Source organism: Alexandromys fortis, unplaced genomic scaffold (genome assembly GCF_014885135.2).
Source record: "Alexandromys fortis isolate MF-2015 unplaced genomic scaffold, M_Fortis_MF-2015_v1.1 scaffold_97, whole genome shotgun sequence".
Classification (NCBI taxonomy): domain Eukaryota; kingdom Metazoa; phylum Chordata; class Mammalia; order Rodentia; family Cricetidae; genus Alexandromys; species Alexandromys fortis.
The window spans coordinates 2730272-2753006 of record NW_026067981.1 but is presented as its reverse complement, the minus strand read 5'-3'; the positions used below and the strand labels follow the sequence as shown (position 1 = coordinate 2753006).

At 42.1% G+C, this 22735-nt stretch overlaps 1 protein-coding gene across 7 annotated transcripts in view; it reads right to left on the bottom strand.

Annotated features, from left to right (window-relative positions):
* Nme7 (NME/NM23 family member 7) overlaps positions 1 to 22724 on the bottom strand; it is a 141180-nt gene extending 118456 nt beyond the window's left edge. Inside the window, exons 1-2 of one of the 7 annotated variants that reach the window (XM_050158276.1) lie at positions 22635 to 22724; positions 14888 to 14985 (exon numbers count right to left, since the gene is read on the bottom strand). In XM_050158276.1, the coding sequence (XP_050014233.1) occupies positions 14888 to 14959 (72 nt within the window). In that variant the 5' untranslated portion in view covers positions 14960 to 14985; positions 22635 to 22724. Of the gene's footprint in view, positions 1 to 14887; positions 14986 to 21779; positions 21952 to 22272; positions 22371 to 22634 lie in introns of those variants that run through there. The other 6 variants (XM_050158274.1, XM_050158269.1, XM_050158275.1 and 3 more) reach the window with 6 other exon arrangements.
* Between the last annotated feature and the right edge of the window lie 11 nt (positions 22725 to 22735).

Sequence of the window (22735 nt, the reverse complement as noted above, 5' to 3'; positions counted from 1 at the left end):
TCAGACTGCACTGGGCTCCTGTCTCCTTCCACCTTACATTTCTCTCTCCACCCAGCCATATCACTCCTGTCTCCACCTCCCTAGTGCTGGGATTAAAGGCCTGGGATCCCAAGTGCTGGGATCACCTTTGTGTGAGCTGTTTCTCTTATAGACAGAGCAATCTCATGTAGCCCAGAGTGGCCTTAAATAGAGGGTCCCTCTGCCTGTCTCTCGAGTCCTGGGACTAAAGGTGTGCGCCGCCATTCCCTGGCTCCTAGTGGCTTAGCTCTGCACTCTGATTTTCAGACAAACTTCATTTGTTAAAACAAAAACAAAATATCGTTACAAGGCACTACTGAAAAATCATAAATAATACTAATCAACATGAAACTACTTATTAACAAATTATAGCTGTAAGAAATTAACTGCTGTGTTTTGGTTTTGCACAAAAATCAAGGGTATTTTGAAAATAGAAAAGCCTTAGCATTCATAAAGTTAATGTAATTTTTGTTTTATGGATTTTAAATTTTATTTTACTTAGATGGGGCCTCATATAGCCACGACTGGGGCTGCTGATCCTTCCTGCCTTTAACCTTCTAAGGGCTAGGCTTACGAAAGGGTGTCACCATGCCCAGCATAAATTTTAAAGTCGTATTATATACTGTACTTACTAGTAGTGTATTTGTCTAAAATAGACAGTCTAATGCCACATAGCTACTCTAAAACTAAAAAAAATAATTACGGCTAGGTTTGTAGAGCCAAACAGGAATCTAAGGACTCTATCAGCGCTTATGACAAAATAGCTTATATTTTATTTAAAAGGAATAAATATGGACAGGTGAGAAGCATTTCAGTTCAAAAATTTCTGGTATTAAAAATAAAGCATGCAACATTATTTTAAAATAAATTACTGGATTTTCCATTTAATAGCTCACAAGTGAAGTAAACTCTTAAGGAATAATTGCATTCCAAGTTATTTCTTTTTTTAATTTTTAATTAAACTATTACATCATTCCTCCTCCCTCTAACCTCGCCCCAATTGCTCTCAAATTTTAGCCTCTTTTATCTAGTTATTATTGCTACATATATGCATGAATACAACCCGCTGAGTTAATTCAGTATTGATTCTATACACACACATACACACACACACACGATTTCAGGGTGGACCACTTGGTATGGGATAACCCAATTAGGGGGCTCATCCCTGAGGAAAACTAAATATTCCTCTCTCCAGTCAATCATTATAATATAGGATTTCTCAAGAGAAGTTGTGTTGATACACTTTGCTGATGTGTGAGAATCCCTATTGATATTCCCTATGCTTTTTTTAGGGCCTGATACTCTGGTAAAGCCTCAGGAGGGCAGAGCAGAATTAAAACAAGGAGTAAGTTTGGCAACATACTGACAGTATCACCCCTAAGGATCAAACTTATAAATGCAATCGAGGGAGAGGGAAGGAGGCTATCATTGTGTTGGGGTGAGGGTACCAATGACCCCCAGCTTTCATAAATCAGCGCACTCCATTGCTCACATTCGGGTGCTGCTTTTAGGGTACTTAGTGTTTTCTAAACTATTACCATTTTAGCAAATCTTTTAAAATCTTATTTCTCCAAGTGATTGGGATCAAATACTACATTAAGTGTGGAGGTGGAATGAAATAAGCTAACATCCCATCATCCAGGTTTGTACAGATAGAGTTACGAATCTTCAAAACATATGTACAAATGGAGGGACATTTCACCCACGTGAAAACAGAAGTGCAGGTGCTTACTAGGTCAAACAGATGGTCAAAGCCAGATCTGGACTTTCAAACAAAGACATGTCTGATGCCAAAAATGAATACTTTGTCCAGACACCAAAAGCAATGAATCAAAAAGAAGACAAATAGGTTGACGAGTTCTGAATGAGTCAAGAGAACAAGGAAGGGGAAGGAAGACAGAAAGGCAGGCTGCCTACAAGGCACTCTGAAGAAAGCAGACTATGGCCCTAAGAAGAAATCAGCCATCACTATGGACAATCAGATTGGCCTTCATCCTAGGAAGAACAGCTCCGACCAGGTTACTTTCAGAGTTTCTGGCATGTCATTTAAGATGCCATTCCTGATAATATTCACGAAGGAATCTAGGTCAGCACACTACGGAAATACCGGATCTGCCAGGAGTGGTGATATAAGCCTTTAATATCTAGCAATCAGGAGGCAGACACGGGAAGATCTCTGTGAGTTAGAGGCTAGCCTTGTTGTCTACACAGCAAGTTCCAGGTCGGCCAAGGCCACACCCAGTCTCAAAACAAAGACAAAAACAAAAACCAGAAAACAAGTAAATAAACACCCTGACAATCCATGTTTATTGTAGCACTATTTCCAACAGCAAAGTGATGAGAATCAGTCTAGTGTCCCTCAACAAATAAATCAACAAAATGAAGTATGCACACACAATGGAGTTTTATTCAACCATAGAGAAGAATAAAACTATGTTGTTTGGTGGGCGAGACTGGAGACCATCACACAAAGGGAAATAAGACAGACACATAAAGACAAATATTGCATATTTCTTCTGCAGATGGATCTCTCTCTCTCGCTCTCGCTCTCTCTCCATAAAAGTATAAAAGGATAGGAGGGCAAAGTGAGACAAGAAAAGACCAAGGGGAGTGAAGAGTTTGAGAGCATGATGTACTTGAATAACAATGTCATTATTAAGCCCGTCGTTGCCTAAATTTGATACAAAATTATATAAATCTAGGAACTGAAAATTGGTTCATGGGATAGAAAGGGTTACAAGAAAGCAAACTTGAGTACAAACAGCAGTGTGGTGTGGTGATGTAAGTGCAAAACTACAGCAAAGTTTGGAAACACCTTTATTTCAGCTCCATGATTTAGAAGGATTTGCTGACACAGAATCCTACCACATAATACTAATAGGTACTAAGGAATGCATCCAGGGGAACAATACTTTGGAATTTTGGGCCTCGAAACAGTAGCAGAGAACATTATCCTAAATAGCCTGCTTTTCAAAGAAATTCATTTGTTAAAACTCAATGAAGTTACGTGCCAGTCATCAAATACATGCCTGACACAATGCTACCTTTGTATCTCCTGCAAGGGGGAAGACTAGAAATGTTAACGCTGTCACCTGCACATTTAATACAAGTGCAAAGGATCACTGTTAACAGAGAACTACTGAAAGCCATTTATCATGCAAATATGACTGCACTGAAGATACTTATAAAGCTGAAGGAGTTTAGAGCTAATTGAGAAAAGATGCATTGCTAACATTCAAAGCGGAGATTAGGCTGTCAGTCACGGGGAGTGAGGGCAGCTGGATCACAACAACATACCAAGAAATAAAATGAAATATATGCAGAATCTAGGAGTGGATACATAATCCTATATCATTTTCCTATATATTGGCGTCTATTATAACGATGACTTCGCACTGTGTATGTGTGTGTGCATACAAACCACTGATGCCAGAGCTCACCGATTTGGCTAGACTGACTGGCCAGTGAGCTCTGGGAATCCTCTTGTCTCTCTCTCCATCCTTAGGGCTACAACTGAATGCCACCTCACCTGGCTTCTTCCAAGGGTTACACGGGTACTGAGGATGTGATCTTACACATGTACATTAAAGACTGAGCCACCTTCCCAGCTACCTATAAACTTTTATCTAGTATACCAAGGACTTCATCTTATGATCCAATGCACATTTAGTATAAGTACTGAAAACTTTCTTGCAACATATTTTCTGTTGTACTGACCTTTTTTTTAAATGTTATTTGTTTATTTATATTCATTGATGATTTGCCTTCAGGTATGTCCTCGTGAGGGTGCTGGGTCCCCTGGAACTGGACTTAAAGACAGTTGTGAGCTGTCATGTAGATGCTGGGAACTGAACCCGGGTCCTCTGGAAAAGCTACCAGTGCTCTTAACCACCGAGCCACCTCTCCAGCCCCTTGGCCTTCTATTATTATCATGAATCTACAAGACTACTGTATAACCTATAAAATAAAGCCAAGAGCTCTTCAGTACTACTGCATTGCTGTCTCCGATTTCTATACAGTCTTCGCCCATAAGGCACATCTTCTCCTTACCATTCTCCCCAAGGACCATGCGCGCACACGTGTGTGTGTGTGTGTGTGTGCGCGCGTGTGTATGCACGTGCGTGTGTATTTCCTGATAGGAACCAGGTAACATATCAGCTACTAAAATCAATGTACCAAATTCAAAACAAACTATAATGGGAAATAACTGTATACACGAAGAACTGCAGAATTAATTTCTGAGAGATATTTTAATCATCTTGGCTGCCGACCCATCCATGCATATGCAATAGCTAGGTGCTTGCTATGGTATAGCTGTTTATATCTCTGTGAGATTCATATGTTACAAACCCCATCATCAGTGTGAGGTGTTATTAGTAAGTGCAGCCTTTGAAGGCTTATTACACTTACACAATGGGCCTCTGAAAGCCCCCTGACTCTGGTCCCCATACTGGAAGGCAGCCAGAAGGCACTATCTGCGGAGAAAGAAACAGCTCTTCTCAAACACTGAATCCTCTGGAAATGTGAGAAATGAATTCCTGCTGTTATGAGCTACTTTTTACAGCAGCCCAAACAGACTAAGATACTGCCTGAGAATGAAAAAGTGACTGGGACTCCCAACTTCAATGAGCACGAGGCCACATGTGCATCTCATTTAAAGGCACGAGAAAGTCGCTGAGGTTGATGGTACTGTTGATGGGAACTCCACAGAACAGAGCTCCGCCTAAAATTCCCATTTGGAAGGAAGCACTCTACCTGAGAACACTTATCAAAGACCCTGTCCGGTGAAGCAACCATGACGGCAGTGAGATGCAGACAGTGGTCGGACCACCAGGAACATCACTTCTGCAGGACTTGAACTCAGCAGCCTAATGCCGAGTCTCAGATGGGTATTACTCCCATGCTTATTTGACTTGAACCTGTGAGTCATAACTCCTGTCACTTAGAAATCTTTATCTCCACGACGGTTGCTTTCTTCAAAAAGTCAAATGCCCTGTGAGTCCCCGCTTTCTGCAGCGCTGCGGATGAACTCCATAGTTCCCCTTTCCTCCAAGCCTCACAATGCACCCGTTTTCTGCCGGTCAGTATCTGGCTCAGCGCTAGGGTCACAGTGGTGAGTGTTGCTGCCTTCTGGGACAAGCTGTTTTCATCGCTCATAATAAATAAACAGAATAATTTAGCTGACTTTAAGGAGCTAGGATATCCTGGTCAAACATTTATTTATTATGTATCTATTTATTTTACAGTGCTGGGAACTGAACTGGGGCCTTGCACATACCAGCAAGCACTCAAATACTGTGTCACGCCCCAGCCCTATTAAAGTCAACTTTTAAAATATTCGTATCTTCCATGACTGGACAGCTGTGAGCAACTCCTGGATTACCCTCCCTCAGCTTCCTTCGACACCACAGAAAGGCAAGAGAGGAAGAAACATGCCGCAGTGTAGCACGGTACTCCGTGTTCATCTTATTACCAAAAGTCAACACCAGCTTTCTGCTTTTAATGATGTAATGAAAACGCTTGACCTGGTCCCCATAAGATATGGGGATGGCATGGAGCTCTTCACTGGCAATGATCTTTAGCAGACTCGCTTTAAAAAGACTGGTAATGGAGGAATAACAGCCTTCTTGACTTTGTCCTGGGCCCCGTGTGAGAGAAGAGGTGTGTGCCGAGGTAAAACACCGAAGTCGGCTTTATCCACATTCCAAATGGGGAAATCAAGATAAATACGAATGAAACAAAAGCAGGATAAAAAGCACAAACGCGATGCAGAGGTAAGCTCTGTGATTGACAGCCACAGGTGCTTGAAGAGCTATCTATATGGCTGCTAGGTTAGGACTGTCAGCTCCACAGGGGCTAAATCACCCCCAGACACACCTTCCCAAGGCGTCTGGGAGGTTAGTTAAGGTAGGAAGACCCACCCTAAGTGTAGGCAGGGCGATTCTATGAGGCTGGATCTTGAATTGAATGAACAGGAGAAAAAGAAGCTGAGCTAGAATTTGTCTCTCGCTGCTTCCCAACCACAGACACAATGTGATTCAGCTGCCTCAGGCTCTGGCTGCCATGACTTCCTCACCAGGATCGGCAGTGTTCTGAACTATAAGCCAAGATAAACCTCCCCTTCCCTCAGTTACTTTCCTCGGGTATCTTCCCATAGCAACAAAGTGTATAACCAATACAGCTACCATGTCAAAAGCCACAGAGTGCCAGGCTGGGGGCCAGCACGGGTCTGACTGTAAATCTAAGATCACACAAAACAGAAAAATACTGACCAACGATGTCCTTAGATTTGAAAGACAAAATGGAATAGTGAACCACTGGTCAGTGAACATTATAAATAGAAAAACGGGATCAAGTAGGGCATAATTAATATTTATCTTAATAGGAATACATACTCTTGAGAACAGCAACAAAATGTGTTTCTCTGGGGCCTAGAAAAGTACCTGGCAAGCTAGATGCTCAGGAAATTTCCCAGTGGCACGAAGAGACGGACAGATGAATAGACAGAGAGATGGAGGGAAAGCGTGTCTCAAGGAGAACGATCAACTGAGACCAGCTGACGGGGAGAATGATGGGAAAAACCTACACGTTAGATTAGCAATTAGTCATAAAGCAACGAGAAGCAGCACCTGCTCGTAATCTGTCCTAACAATTATCAGCACCTATGTGACTTCATTAGCCTCGGAGGCAATAAAGGTAATATTCAACAGATTACTAGTTTGGGCCTCTGTGCCTACAGCTGCCCGAATGACTTTAGCCAGCTGCGTCAGAAGTCAGCGGCACCTGAGGACCTGCCGCCTCAAGCCAGCTGCTTCCAGGAAGGCAGAGCAAAAAGCGGCTGCTGAAGAACAAACTTCACTTTGCTTTGAACATTCCGAGAATATAGTGGATCATTAAAAATTTATGACCAGACACAGGAGGCAAATAAGCCAGCAGTTCCTACCTCCCTTAGTACGATAAGCATGGGAACGGAAACACGGCAACCATGCTAGGCTTTGAGCGATAACGCGTTTATACTTGTCCTTGAGATGCACTTCCCAAATCCACACACTTGGGAAGCCGCAGAGAAAGAGCTCCAATTCACAACCAACTTTCACCTGATGGCTTCAGACAGAGCACAAGAGCAGCAGCAACAAAAGGCGTGGCTTACACCAGTGCGCTGAAGGCACCGGCGGGAGGACGGCACGTTCAAAGCCAGCCTGCGCTTCACAGGGAGCGCCAGGCTAGCCTGGGCTGTCTACTAAGACCAATGTCTCAAAAGGACAGAAAACCAAACCAAAACAACAACATAAATCAGTAAACGAACTCACGTGCTCCCCCAAATGCACAACCGCCCCCTCTTGCCTATACTTTTAAAGAGCAGGATGAAGAAAAGCCGAAAAAACCACGGCCATAGTCAGCTTCATCCAGAAGGGGCTTTTGTTCTCTAAACTTTTTCTTTTTGAACCCTATCCTAAAAAAAAAAAAAAAAACCCTCTTGACTTCTGAGTTCACTGCCATGTGAGAAATCAAAGTCACGCTCGTATTAAGGGAAACCTCTCTGGAAATCAAAGGCAGCCTCGGCTTCAGCCGCCTTCAAGCATACGCAATGGCTGTGGAGTCTTTCCACAGCATCTCCAGCCAATCGGCATCTCTGAACCTGTGATTCGATTTGCAGAGGCCCAGAGATCAAAGAGACCCAAGTGCAGACACGTGACCTGGCACAGGCTTTGTGACTTTTTACACAGCCCAGCCTTACAGGGACCCTTGTTTCCCCGTGAGACTGACGAATTTCCCACAGTAAAACCCTGGCTTGCCATCTGGTCTGCTTGCGCAATTAAAATTCTTCCTATAACCAGATTACAGGCTTCTAGGAGACAGTGACTGTCACTTCTTTTGAAAGTCCTTAGTGATATAAAAACATCAACACTGAAATCAAGGTCCGAAGAAATAAAGACGCGTGATAGATCTTCATAAAATGGCAAAAATCAAATATTCAGTACCTTAAAAGACTCAAAACTAATATTTTAACTCTTTTGCTATGTATTTACAGAAAGAATCTAAAGGTCCCCCTTTGCCCCTTACTGTGGCTCCCCTGGCTGACACCTTAGAGAACACAGTTGATGTGGTGTTAAGTAACGCCAGGGCCAGGCCTACCCTGAGGGACTGCTTGTCGTCAGCTAACCGCAGCACTGAAAGGAGAATTGGATCTGAGACAAAACAGAAATGCTGGGTCTAAATATATTAGCACAATAACCGTAAAGTAGTTATATACTATTTATACTTAATATTCAATTACAGAATTGACTTCATTGGGCCATAAACCATGTGATAGCAAAGAAAATACCAATAGACATGCTATCTCTAAGCTTTGCCAAGGTCATAGCGGGGTTGGGAAGTGGGTTGGGGGAGGTGGGAGTCTTTATGCCTCTCTCTCCTAACCACCACACCACTAGGCCTGGAAATGTATGTGTTGGACATTTTCCATTTGGCCCTCCGGGTCTTCCATCAGATTTTCTGTAGTTGGCACTGGGCAGGCGAGCTACATGGACTTCAGCAAAGGACTTCTTTACCTTGTAGCTGTCGCATGGATTTGCTAGGCGACCGTGACTGAAGGTTTAGAACGAGCACTGGGAATGAGACGCTTCTGTTGCCAGCTCCCAGCCAGATCACGTTTAGTTGCCGGGCTCCACTCAAGCCCACAGCTCCTGTCAGCCCCTCCACCGCCGCTACCCCTGAGAGTTCTCATCCTGCACCCCGGCAAGCCCCTAGCAGCTCTCTGGTGTGGCCAGGCCCTGCTCCTGCTGCCTGTACTGCTTTGTCAGGGTCTCTGGCTCTGCCCGCACCTTTGGAACGCATCCCTTAGTCGTTTCTTCCATTCACGTGCCTATTACTGTGTCCAGCTAGGATCTAGAGACAATACTTCAGAAGTCCCCTCCTCCCCCGCTTCACATTTACAGTTCCAGAACATTCAGAAGAGGATAAGATTTTTGGTGACTTGTGATTTCAATGTCACATCCAAGAAAGCTTTGATTGACACAATACACAGGATGTAGGCCTACACTTCGTTCTAAGAGATTTCTTATTTGGGGTCTTATATATAGATTGAGGTTTTTGCTTGTTTTAGCTACTTTTCATGTGTGATATTAACTAAAAGTCTAAATGGATCCTTGTACAAAAAAATATTTAATTGTCCAAGCCATAACTGCTTAGATACTACTTGTACCCCATTGAATGGTGCTGGCAGATTTGGCAAAGATCAATGTACCACCAAGAGTCTGCTCCTGGGTTCCAAACTCTGTTCCTCTCACCATCAAGCCCTATGCCGCATCACCATGCCTAGAGTACCAAACTTTAGATCTCTCAAGTCAGGAAAAGCAAGTCTTCAGATTTCATATTTTTAAAAAATTGCCTTGGCTGGGGCTGGGAATATGGCTCAGTTGGCAAAATGCATAACACGCAAGCATGAAAACCTACGTTTGGATCCTAGCGCACACGCACAGTAGCCGAGTACAGCAGCGCATCCTGGATTCTAGCATGCTAGCCAACCAACTTAGCCTTCTTAGTGAGTTCCAGGCTCAGTGGGAGAAACTAGCTCAAAACATAAGGTGGAGAGCACATGAGGAAGACATCAGTGCTATTCTCTGGCCTTCTCACGCACACTCACGCACACATGTGCACACTGTCTTAGCTAAGCTGGTCTTCTCATGCACACACTGTCTTGCCTAATCTGGCCTTCTCATGCACACTCACACACATGTGCACACTGTCTTGGCTAAGCTGGCTGCCACACACACACACACACACACGTGCACACTGTCTTGGCTGAGCTGGTCTTCTCTCTCTCACACACACATGTGCACACTGTCTTGGCTAAGCTGGTCTTCTCTCGCACACTCACGCACACATGTACACAGTCTTGGCTAAGCTGGCCTTCTTACACCCCCAGCCCTGCAGTCCCCGCTGTAAGCATGTGCACAGCACCAACAGCCTGAGGTGCAGTGATAGAGAAGGACAGAGCTGACCAAGCAGACAGGTATCGTGTTTGGGCCCTTCCCTCTATTCTGTGTGCCAACTGCTGCAGAAACCGCATGCACATACGGGGTTGCATGCATTGCACCTGTTGCCACTGGCCTAAGTCACTACTGACTCTATTTGCATTTTTGTCAGGAGCAGAGGATCGTTGAATACTCAGGATTGGTGAAAATGGCGTGTTGCTGGTAAGCTGATGGGCCTAGTGGCTGTGAGCACAACCGTCCTTCTGTACAGCCATCAAGGCCTTGGGAACGCCCACCGGCCAGTGTTAATAGCCCTGATTGGCTGAGTCGGCCTGAAGAGGTTTGTATTAGGATAGCATTTTCTTCCACGTGTTTGCTTACATTGTCTCACATAACTCAGATATTATTTTATGCTAAAGCCTTATTTAGCTTTTTATTAAGTCAAACAATATTTTGGTAGCATAACAAATTTCAAAAATGCCATTTTCAAATGTAACAGAAGGATTCATTATTTAGATTGTTTTTTTAATTTAAGAAGAAAAAGTTTATCTTTCCCTTTATGAGACCATCTGTGGTGGTGAGCACTCCTGATTTCTACAAGGATGGCATCTGGAGGGCATCAATATGACTCAGGTGAGTAACATTGACTGAGCCAGAAAGGACGTCATCCAGTGGTGGAGGCGCGCCACCTAGTGTTCACTATGGTTACATGTCACCATAGCTGGTACATGCGTCCATTTAGTCCTGTGGTTATCAATTCTAGAAATGCAAGGTTTTCAAAAACAAAGAGTCTTTGTACAGCTACATGAAAGAAAAAAAAGAGGTTAAACATCTTGGACCTGACTATAACACATTAGAAAGAATACAGAGCTCTAAGATAAAAACAAAACAAAACAAAACAAAATTAAAAAAAAAAAATAACCCTTTAACCCAGGCCTTGTTACTGTGGAGCTGTGTCACCATGAATGTTCACAAATCCCAGGAAATTCTTGTGTTTGTTTGTTTTTTCCGAGACAGGATTTCTCTGTGTAACAGCCTTGGCTGTTCTGGAACTAGCTCTGTAAACCAGGCTGGCTTGGAACTCAGAGATCTGCCTGCCTATGCCTCCTTATTGCTTGTATTAAAGCCGTGTGCCACCACACCCAGCCCCAGAACAGTATTACAAGAAAAGCTATAAACACAGTTCAGCCTCAACAGCAGACAGACAGTAACTAAGAGAGCAACAGGCTTCCCTCCCACCCCAATCCCTAAGTTAAAGCGCTGGCTTTCGGTTTTAACAAATCCTCTTCGTGCCAGGGCAGGCCAACACTTCCTAACCCCTTACATTTTAAAAAGGACCTAGTCTGAATCTTTTTGTCAATTCCCCAGGTCATCCTCAAGCAAATGTGAAGCCTTGCTTTTTAGCCACTGATAAATGATCAGGGTCAAACATTCACTGTCGTGGAAGGGGAAAGACAGTCAGCATTCCTCACCTGACTCCTAATACCTAAGTCAAATACATGGGAAAAAAACAATTCAGAAGATTCTATTCACTGTTTCAAGAATAACTTCCTCATGAGATAAAAAGATTTATTCTAAAGTGTGCATTTGTGTGTGTAAAATAATTTTTTTCAGCTCTTGTATTAATCTCACCAAGCTTTTTAAAAGGTCTCTAACGTGATGTAACTTTTAATTAACCATCTTTTTAAGATGTGGCTTTTTAAAATTTGTAGTCTTAAGAATTTAGCTTTAATACACAGAGACAGTGATTTGGACAGTCCTTTAAGAGGAGATCCATAAATCAACCCATGCATGCAGACACTGGAGTGACCTGGCTACAGAGCCAGGAGACGGAATGCACAGGCGAGTCCCCAGAACATGGCTGGAGACGGGAGGACCTCCACCAGCGCAGCCCTCTCAGGACCCTCGAGTGTGCTAGAAAGGGCAGAGGAACCTCAGAGAGGGCAGGGGTGACTGGCAGAGGCAGACACTGCTTTCTTTCTCAGACTCAGAAGCTACTCAGTCCATTCCTCTCCCTCTCTCATCTTTCCACTCTGGATATCTTCCTTACTCTAGAAACAGGATATTAAAAATGAAAGAGGCATTAAAAAGGGAACCAGAACAGGAGGAGAGGACGGTAAAACAACAGAAGTGGGCACTTGCTGGTATGGCACCGACTAAAGCTACTTTTTTAAAAATTAAAATATAATCACATAACTTCATATGCCCCTGTCTCTCTAATCTCTCCCATATTTCACCCTTCAAATTCATGGTTTATTTTCTTTTATATATATTTACAGAAATATATATCAAATATATATCAACAAGCTGAGTCCATTTAGGGTCGCTTGGATGATTTATTTATTTATTTACAGCTGCCTAAAGATTTCAATTCCTTCCCTTTGTTGAGAAACCAGAACTAATTCAGTATGGGGTCCACTGAGCATCCGCACAAATGTGCACCCCTCAGGCAGGTGGGGATGCAACAGTGAGGTGGAAGACACTGCCACTAAGTGTGCCTCAGCTTCACTTCTTTATCTTTAAAACTGAGGATTTCAAAAGTTATCAGCCAATTTCTTCAGTGTGCACACATACATTTTGGGTATTTTATTTATTTCTCTTTTATGTGTATGAATGTTTTGATGGCTGTCTCTGCAACACATGCACGCAGTACCTGTGGAGACCAGAAGAGGGCATCAGCTCTCCTGGAACTGGAATTAAGGACGGTTGTCAGCGGCCACTTGGGTGCTGGGAAGAAAACCCGTGTCATCTGGAAGGGCAGCCAGTACTCCTAACCAGTGAGCCATCTCTCCCACTTCCCTTCATCTTTTTTTTTTTTTTTCTTTATGGACCTGTCGCTTTTCACAATTTAGAGCTCACGGTCTGCTAAGCATTAGTGACAATTTCAGTCTCAGAGTTGGAATTAGAAAAACGCAGTCTCTCCCAACTCTGAAGCACTACTACGCCACGCCACACTGATCTACGCCAGTTCCAGCCCTCTTGACGTCTGTTGCCATCCTGCTCTTCGCTGCTGATTCCGTCTGAGTGGCCTGACTGGATCGTAGACAAACCCTCTCATCCACCCTGTAATCTTTTTACTTTTAATGTTTTTATTTTTGACATTATAACTACATCACTTCTCCCTTCCCTTGCCTCTCTGTGAACCCTCCTGAGTACCACCCCTTGTTCTCTTTCAAGTTCATGGCCTCTTTTTCTTTAATTAGTGTTACATGTGTGTGTTCTTGAACATATACATATAACCTACTCAGTCCATATAAAGTTACTACCCCAAGATCTTTACAGCCAACTCTCTCTGAGAGGATCTGTGCACAGCCAACTCTCTCTGAGAGGATCTGTGCACAGCCAACTCTCTCTGAGAAGCCCTTCCTCCTTCTAGGGATCCTAGAAGATGCTGCACCATGGTTTCCCTCAGAACAATGAGGAGAGGCTTCCATGATTATCCAACCGCCAGTCCTTTCTAAACCCCTCACTCTGCAGCCTTATAAATTGCTTCATTTTTTGTAATAAGCGATACATCTCATCATACCATATTGTATCATATACTTCTTGTCTAAAATTGTATGTCTCCCCAAACTCAGCCTTTTTAGTTCCTTAGGGGTTTTGAGGTTGTCTAAAACAGCGAGAGTCACACAGTAGAAATTTAACAGTGATTGGGCATGAATAAAGTCAGGTTCTCTCTGAATAAACATCCACTCCTCCTTTCTTCACAACCACCTTTCCACAGCTCTCTTCTTAGGGTGCTCATCCTTCCTGTTCCCCGACAGTGCAGAATCACATTCTCTGTGCACTGACTAGCAACCTCCAGAGATGCTGGGGCTACTTGAAACTCTTAGTTGTCACAGAAGAGAAAAGTTTTTAAATTTCAAACACTATCATTAATTTTGAAAAACCTGAAGATTTGTAAGGTTTTTGCCAGTCACTAAAATGAGAGAAAGAAGATGAAGAAGAAGCAGGATGGAGAACAGCTGGGGCTGCTGCTCCAGAGGGTGAACGACGAAGCCCCGCCTCCGCATGAGGCTCAGTTGAGCACAGACATGAAGGAAAAGGAGCATTCCAGGGAAAGGGAAAAACAAGGGTGGCGGGAGCGTATGCAAACCTAAAAAACACAGACTGTGCCTCAAAAAAAAAAAAGAGTATGTTTACATAGAGATAATTTATACACATATAAACAGATAATGTACAAAATTACTTTCTAATAGACACAAAGTCTGTATCTTTACACTCACGATTCATAAAAAGGAGTGAATGAAAAAAACAACATTAACAGAGAAGAGAGAGAGCAAGTCTATTACACACTTAATTGCACAGGTAACAAAGTTGAACTCTTAGCAATGAACCATAATGACATGGTTCCCTACTGCCTCCAAATGCCTTCTGGTAAATTTAGGGAACTGTTGTTGGCATTAAAATGTGTAAGTTCCATTTTGGATTTATACATATTCATACGTTAAATAAAGCATAAAGCTCACTGAATAAAAATAACACAGAAAAAGCTATAAAGTTAGCTAACTTTGTTATCTTTAATTAACATTTCTTGGGTTGGGGATTTAGCTCAGTAGTAAAGAGCTTGCCTAGCAAGTACAAGGTGCTGGGTTTGGTCTCCATCATTGGAAAAAACAATAAACAAATAATGAACATCATGTCACAGTGATTAGTCTGTGTTTCTCCATTTCTGAAATCTCTCTTAATCAGTAACAAAACAGTAGAAATGTGTCTAACAGCCATGGGTCATTAAACAAAAATCTCAGGCCAGATATGGGATACTTCCTTTTATGTTGTTGCTCAGAGAGATCCAGAGGCTCCCTATACAATATAGGCTCTTATCATTCCTCTTGATTGTCCATCGGAATTAGTTGATAAGACTGTATTGCTGAAAATGCTATACACACCTTTGGTGCAAGATACAGAGAAACCAAGCTGGAACTGGACTGTAAGCTTCTTCCCTGCTGACCGGCTTTCATAGTGCCAGAGGACGCAATGCAGGCTGCTGGGGGAAGAAAAGGCATCAATAACCATCAAATCCCAGATGATGACACTATGAACTACAACACCTACCTGCTAGGCAAGATGTGCTCATCACGGCAACAATGGCACAGCTGTTAGGGGGCAACCACACACTCTGAGTACCGTTTCCAGGCCTGCCCACCAAGAGGAAATCCAGGCCTGGTACTGTAAACCCAGTTAAAGCCCATGGCCGAGGACTAAAATGAGTGCCGAGGTGTCTTTTAAACACCTATGTGTATACCCACAGACAGATGCGACTCTCATTCTTAATCAGGAAAATATCTCTTGTGATGAGCACTGGTGAATGCAGGGATGGATGGCAGTTAAGACACTGAAAACACGCGACAGTAAAGTGCTCCACCCTGCACGGGACAGTCATACCAGCTGCTTTAAGACTGGCTCAAGAGGGGCAGATAAAGGGTAAAGGCCCAAACACAGTGAGAAATGCTATGCAACACTGTCATAAGCATGATCCAATCAAGGCAATCATGATCTCACATCAAAATGGGCTGGAGCAGACTGGGCCTGTCAAACAGCAACAACAGACGGTCAAGGCCCAGTTGGCCCTACTTCTCCCTGATGAACTGTGGTCTACTTATAAATCCTGGGGGTGAGCCAGAGTTGTCTGTAGTTATTTAGCCACCGACGAGACCACCAAGCTCTAATGGGTGGGTACAAATCCCTAGTCACATAGATGGCTCTAGTTCAACTCAGTTTACAAAACAAAACAAAAAGACAAAACTGCAGAAAGGGGACTAGGGTGGCGAGGAATTGTGGTGGGAGAGATAAGAGAGGGCGAGTGTGACAATAACCAGAAACTAACACACACACACACACACACACACACACACACACATATATGAGATCATCAAAAACAAATTTTAATAAAAGGTAAATAGCAGCGATAACAGCTAAGATTAATAGACCTACAGTATATAAAGTATTAGGGTAAGTAACACATCACTTAATTATAACAATATCTCTATAATGAGAGTAATGTTTTTATCCAGCTCATTTTACAAACAAGAAAACTGTCTCTTTCAGTCTTATGTTAAAATAACTTACTCTCTTAAGCTCTTTAAAGAGAGTGATCTGAATTATTTCTGCTTTTAAAAAGTTAGTCTTAGCCAGGTGGTGGTGGTGTACATCTTTAATCCCAGCACTCAAGAGGCAGAGGCAGGTGGATCTCTGTGAGTTCAAGACCACTCCAGGAGATTCAGAGCTGTTACACCAAGAAACCCTGTCTCAAGAAAGAAAAAAAAAGAGTTGGTCTTACCTTTGCATGTCGTATGTGTGTTACACTGCAAACATTCAACAGAAAAGCAGAGTTCAGGCACCTATGCCACGTGCTCATTTCTAATGAACTGATCCAAGTTCAATCTGTATTTCAGTGACATGTGTGTGAAAGGTATTGAAAACAACAAAGAAGCCCAGAGAGCTCTTAGTAGCTCTAAAGCTGGAGCTAACCAGTTGTTTTATAGAAGCCACACTCTTTGCATAAAAACAATTGTGAAAAGTATCCAGATAATCAAAGGAATATAATTATCGTTTTAAAATTTAGATGTATGGGGTAAAATGCAGTAAGTTACTTAACAAAAAGATGATTGACACAAACATTAGAAATGAACTTGCCACAAGATGGAGGGATTTTAATTTTTTCAGAGCCATATTTTTTTAACCCAAGTAGCGAGAAACTGATGAGGTCTGAATGCTCCAATTGTATTTTATGATCAAATGTCACTGAAAATCAAAAAGAAATACAAGCTACAGAAGCAAATATTGAATTAATCCATTTAAACTGAGTAGAAATCCACAGATATCAGATGCAATGCCTGGTTAAATATATTCAGACATGTTTTGCTGCCCATTCTGCAAAACCAAATGGGTACTTTGGGGTTAGAGGTCTGGTTTTCCAAGACAGGATTTTTCTGTGTAGTTCTGGCTGTTCTAGAAGTCACTACATAGATCTGACAGACCTCAAACCTGGAGATCCGCCTGCCTCTGCCTCCCAAGCCCTGGGATTAAAGGTGTGTACCACCACCACCACCACTCAACAACCAAACAGGTTCTTTTAAGATATATTTTTACTAATTCTATGAGAATTTCATACAATGCATATTGATCACATTCGTTCTCCAGTCTTCCCTCTAACTCCTCCCAGATCCACTCCCCACCTCCTCACCATGCGAGTTCTTAAAAGTGAACTAGAGACCAAGTCTTCCTATTTCTCATCCTCTCCTCTCTTTTCTCTAGCCTCTAAACGCTTCCTTTGGGAAAATGAATCTATAAGAGAACTTGAAGAAAAATGAATTTAATATACAAAAATAAATTTCTCAAGAGTAAAAGTGGCCGGGGCGGTGGTAGCGCACACCTTGGTAGCGCACACCTTTAATCTGAGCACTCGGGAGGCAGAGGCAGGCGGATCTCTGTGAGTTCGAGACCAGCCTGGTCTACAAGAGCTAGTTCCAGGACAGGCTCCAAAGCCACAGAGAAACCCTGTCTCTAAAAACCAAAAAAAAAAAAAAAAAAAAAAAAAAAAAAAAAAAAAAAAAAAAAAGAGTAAAAGTGGACAAGAATACTGTTAACTTCAAATGGTTATTTCTGAAGCTTGTTTTGAATTTTAATCTCTTTCCATTTCCCCAAACTATCTTCTCACTAGGGAGTAACCTGGTTATTATAAAAACAATATATTTCATATGGATAGTACATTACAGCTTATGAATTACTTTTATAAAACATTCACTCTTTGATCCTCATAAAAGTACCTTAAGTCATCTGGATAAGAAGTACTTTTCTGATTTTATGGATGAGAAAAGTAGCCCAGAAGATCCTACAATGCCTGGTGCTGAAGCCAGGACCGCAATAAAGATTGGGAACTCCAGTTCTAGCTCTGCATCAGGGCCTGCAACAAGCTGCTGCCTCCACACAGTTGGCCAAGGGGGGACTAGATGACGTTGTATGAGCAAAGGGTTTTTAAGCCAGCTTCCAACGTCTTCATTTTAAATAGACAAACATTTCAAATTTTAACACTTTATGAGAGATATGAAAAAACAATTACAAATAAATATTATAGGTAAATATTAACAGTTACTTTAATTTATACAACATGCAGCAATTGGTGATCTTTCTCAATAGTCTAAGAAAAGCAGTAGGATTTCTTAGTAAAGCAGCAAATCTATTGTTAGATATATGTATGTAATGTTAGATACATGTATGTAATGATGGATGTGTGTAATGATAGATATATGTATGTAATGATAAATGTATGTATGTAATGTTAGATGCATGTATGTAATTGATGGATGTATGTATGTAATGTTAGATGCATGTATGTAATGATAGATGTATATAATGATGTACGTATGTAATGAATAGAAACACCAGTTCTGATTGTTAGAGACACAGGAACCCTGGCATTCCGCTGGCAGAGTACATATTGGTGAAACTTTCTGGGGTAATCTGGCAGCATATCAAAACCTTAAAAATGTTCATGACCCCTCACTTTGTTATTACCTTTTTAATTTATTCTAAAGAAATAATGGACTGTGTAAAGTGTGTTATATAAAGTGATAACAGAACAAATTAATATGTGGATTGATTCAACCAGAGAAAATGAAAATATAAAAGCTAATTCTTAAAACTAATCCAGAAAAAAAAAAAAAACATACAAGCTCCAGTAAGTGAGGAAAACCTTTTTTAAAAACAATGTATATGATAGAATCACATATACACATGTACACATATACATAAATATGTGCCTAGGGTGTTTCATCAAAACAGTGATAGTGGGGCTGGAGAGAGGGCTCAGCGGTTAAGAGCACTGGCTGCTCTTCCAGAGGTCCTGAGTTCAATTCCCGGCAACCACAGGGTGGCTCAAAACCATCTGTAATGAGATCTGGTGCCTGGTGCCCTCTTCTGGCCTGCAGGCATCCATGCAGACAGAACACTGCATATATAATAAATAAATAAATCTTAAAAAATAATAGTGATTGTGTACAATAGTTTTCCATATTTCTACAGCAGAATAAGCTGTATATATCTCTTTATCTATCTACCTATATCAATATCTATATATTTATACATTTGTTTAATTTTAATATATTAGGCCTATGAACAAGGATTAAATTAAATTCAAAACATCAGAGAGGCTTACAGCCGTCACATAGGCATAGAGAAGCACATTTAAAGAATAAAGAAATGTGCCTAAAACAGAAGGCAAGATGAGTCAGCAGAGATAACAACAGCAGCTTAATAGACGGGAGTAAACAACAAAAATGAATGTGAGGTGAACGGCACATTTTAGTGGCTGTCATGTCTTACAGCATGTCATAACTAACAGAAGATCTTAAAATAGCCAGTATTTCAGAAAGGCCGTCATTTAGACAACATTTGCAGAAGGCCATGGAGGTTTCCATCATTAGAAGCAAAAGCTATTTCTAGACAAAACTTCAAATCGTTGGCTGTTGCACCGAATCATCAAGAAAGGCAGCAGAAGAGCCTCTGAGAAAACCACCCCACACCTTATCAACACCCACTTGCTCACACTCACCACACCTTACGGATGTTGTTATGGAAACCAGAAACAGCCAGAAAAGGACAACCAAGTCATAAAACAGCGATATAAGAAGAGAAATCAGGAATCTGTGGTCTCCAAAGGGAAGAGAAGAAAAATATTGCCCCCCAAAATTTCTATAGTGAGCATTACAGACAGGGGGAAATGGCACAGTTAGACCAAGCTAATGTGGCTGAAGCTTAAAGGTAGAGAGCCGAGGTAAAAGAGAAATTACATTATGGAACAGATAAGATATATGAGACACATTATGTTGGTATATCTAAAATAAAATCTAAACTTCTTTCCAAGCTCCATATATTTCAGTATCTTGGGTTCCTGCCCCCCTTTTCCAGCCCCCACTTTGTCCAGGTTCCCTAATGTCCGTCTGCACTAACCATGCCTCTGCTCAGAATGCAATGTTACAGATCCACCCCAGGAAATCTTTTCTATTACTAAAACCTCAGCTTGAAAATCACATCTTCGTGAGGATTTTCTGTGGATGCATGTCACATTGTTATACCCTCACTACTTCATTTCTTCTCTATCTGCATGCGTGCATGCACATGTACATATGCGTGTGTATGTATAGACAGGGTCTCACTATGTAACTCTGGCTGGCCTAGGACTCACTGTGTATGTTTATGGATGAGTGTACGGGTACGCAAGAACACGTATGCATGTGCACACGGAAGATAGGAGATATCCTTGGGTACCATTCCTCAGGTAATACCCACTTTTTAAAAGTTTTTTTGTTTGTTTGTTTTTTTGAGACAGGGTTTCTCTGTGTAGCGTTGGAGCCTATCCTGGAACTCGCTCTGTAGATCAGGCTGGTGTCAAACTCATTAAAAAATATTTTTATACTTAATTATATTGAATGTGTATATTAGAGAAGTCACAGGACAACTTAAGGGAATTGGTTCTCTCCTTTCATGACGTGGGTCCTAACGATAGAAGTCAGGTTTGTTATTGTTTGTTTTTAGACAGGTCTGGAACTTACCAAGTAGGGTAGGCCGGCTTACCAGTTCACCTGTCTCTGCCTCTCCAGTGTGGGATTACAAGCACATGCTACCATGTCTAGCTTTTTTTCCATGTGCATTTTGGGGACTGAATGAAGATCATGCTTGCAAGACAAACCCTTCATCGACTTAGCTACTCCCCAGCACTGGGTATATACTTCAGAGTGATGAGAAAGCTACACAGCAGAGACAACCTCCGTGTGCCATACAGAACCTGAGCCTTTGCCACACACATCTATCCACCTGTGCCTAGACTGCACACAGGGAGGAGGGGCAGGGAGCTCCTTCCCCCAAAAAACATCTCACTCTTCCAGAAAAAGCTGACAGCACATGATACAGGAGAAAGATCGAGATGTCGAGAAAAACATGAGATTTTTTTTACTTAACTGTTTTTAGGCTTTTTAAAAATTCAGTTTTCTTGACAAAAAGCACCATCCCTAAGTTAAAGAGGAATAAAACGAATCTGCATGCCTGGAGAGTTCCATTCTTTGACCCTAAAGTATATTACTCTTTAAAGTACACCATGTTTCGGTTTTCCTGGATCCTGAGTCACAGTGAGAAATGTACTTTACATAAAAATCAGTATACACCACACACAGATGAGCGTCACACACACACAATAGATCAAATGCTACTTCGTGGCAAAGATGGGTAGTGTATAACAGACAGGAGCGAGGGATGTCAAGAGCAAAAGTAGATGACTGATCTCTTCACACTCCCTTCTCTAAAGCAGAAATACAAGGTTACAGAATAGATAAAAGCATTGATTAGCTGAGATCATTTAACATTGCCTATTAAATTCTGTCAAGCACCTATAAAGAAGAAAAGGGGAAAAGAAATGGGGTTTGTGAAGTAAAGGTTTGAAAAGGCCTCTACAGGAAAGAGGAAGAGATTAGGTTAAGGGGGGGGGGACTGCTGAACAGCAATGAGATGCGGGGACTGTCTCTTGCTAAGTCACACCTATCTATACCCATCTGAAGGCATATTCTACCATGTCCAGCCCAGCATCCTCAAGTGCTGAGAAGACTGGAGATGAGCTGACTAGAACGCTTTAGTGGAGCAATGGGTGAATTAAAACCATATAAAAGCTTATTTAAACAAAAAATCACCACGCCCCTTTCCTATTCAATTACAATTTACGGTGGTGCTCGTGAATTCTAGAAACTCTCCCAGTAATCTTGAAGGACATGCCTGCTAAAACACACTGACCTGGAAAGGATGCAAGAACCTAGAAGCGGAGCCAGCAGACATCTATTATTAAACGGTCCTGGTAGGAGATGCAAGGCCGAACTCCACCACTTGGGAGAAGAGACTCCAGAACTTAGGGAGATTCAGATCCAGTTAGTGTTGAGGCCCCACCACGTCGGTAAGCGGCTGCACGCTTGGAAAATGCAAAAGATGAACAGTGCAAACTTATAGACTGCTTATTCGAAATAATGTCTCATCGGGTGTTCTCGGATCTCAAATCTCTCCCCTTTACTCTCTGTTACATTACTCTAGCTTGAGGTTTCGGTGGCTAAAGTGGAAGTTAGGGGGCTGCAAGAAAAAAAGGGAGAGCAGGGACAGAAGGAACTGCGCGGAGCGAGATAAGGCGGTGAAGAAGGAGGCATGGGGTCGCCTCTGAATGCCCAACAGCCCAAAGGTTTGGACGCTCAGCTACCAGGGCCCAGGAGCCTTTTTTCGAGCCTCCTATAACACTCACCATAGTTTGTGGGTCTCAGCACAGGAAATGGTTATCTTTAAACAGGAAGACAACACCACCAATGATCCAGTTACTCTGGCAACACAAGCCCCGCCTTCCTCCAGACCCTTATCCAACGCCTCCTCGAATCCCCTTCGTCTCCATTGGCTGGGAGTAACTAGGCCCCTCCCATTCTCACAAACATCCATCCTTCACCTCATCTCCCGTGGCAACACGACGCCACCTTCTCCCTTCCAATGTAGTCACTTCCGTTCGGTTGTTAGTGACCTGGAAGTTTAATCCTATATACGGCTTGCTTTATACATATATTTTTTCCTTCTTTTTTTAAGTAAACATCTTTTCGCTTTTCACTTTTCACTTACGGAGTCGATACACAGTAGACTCTGTATTTCTGCATTTTTTTTTTTTTTTAAACACAGCACGGACTGTTGGTCCTTCTCCTTGAGAAGAGCATTCCGGAAAC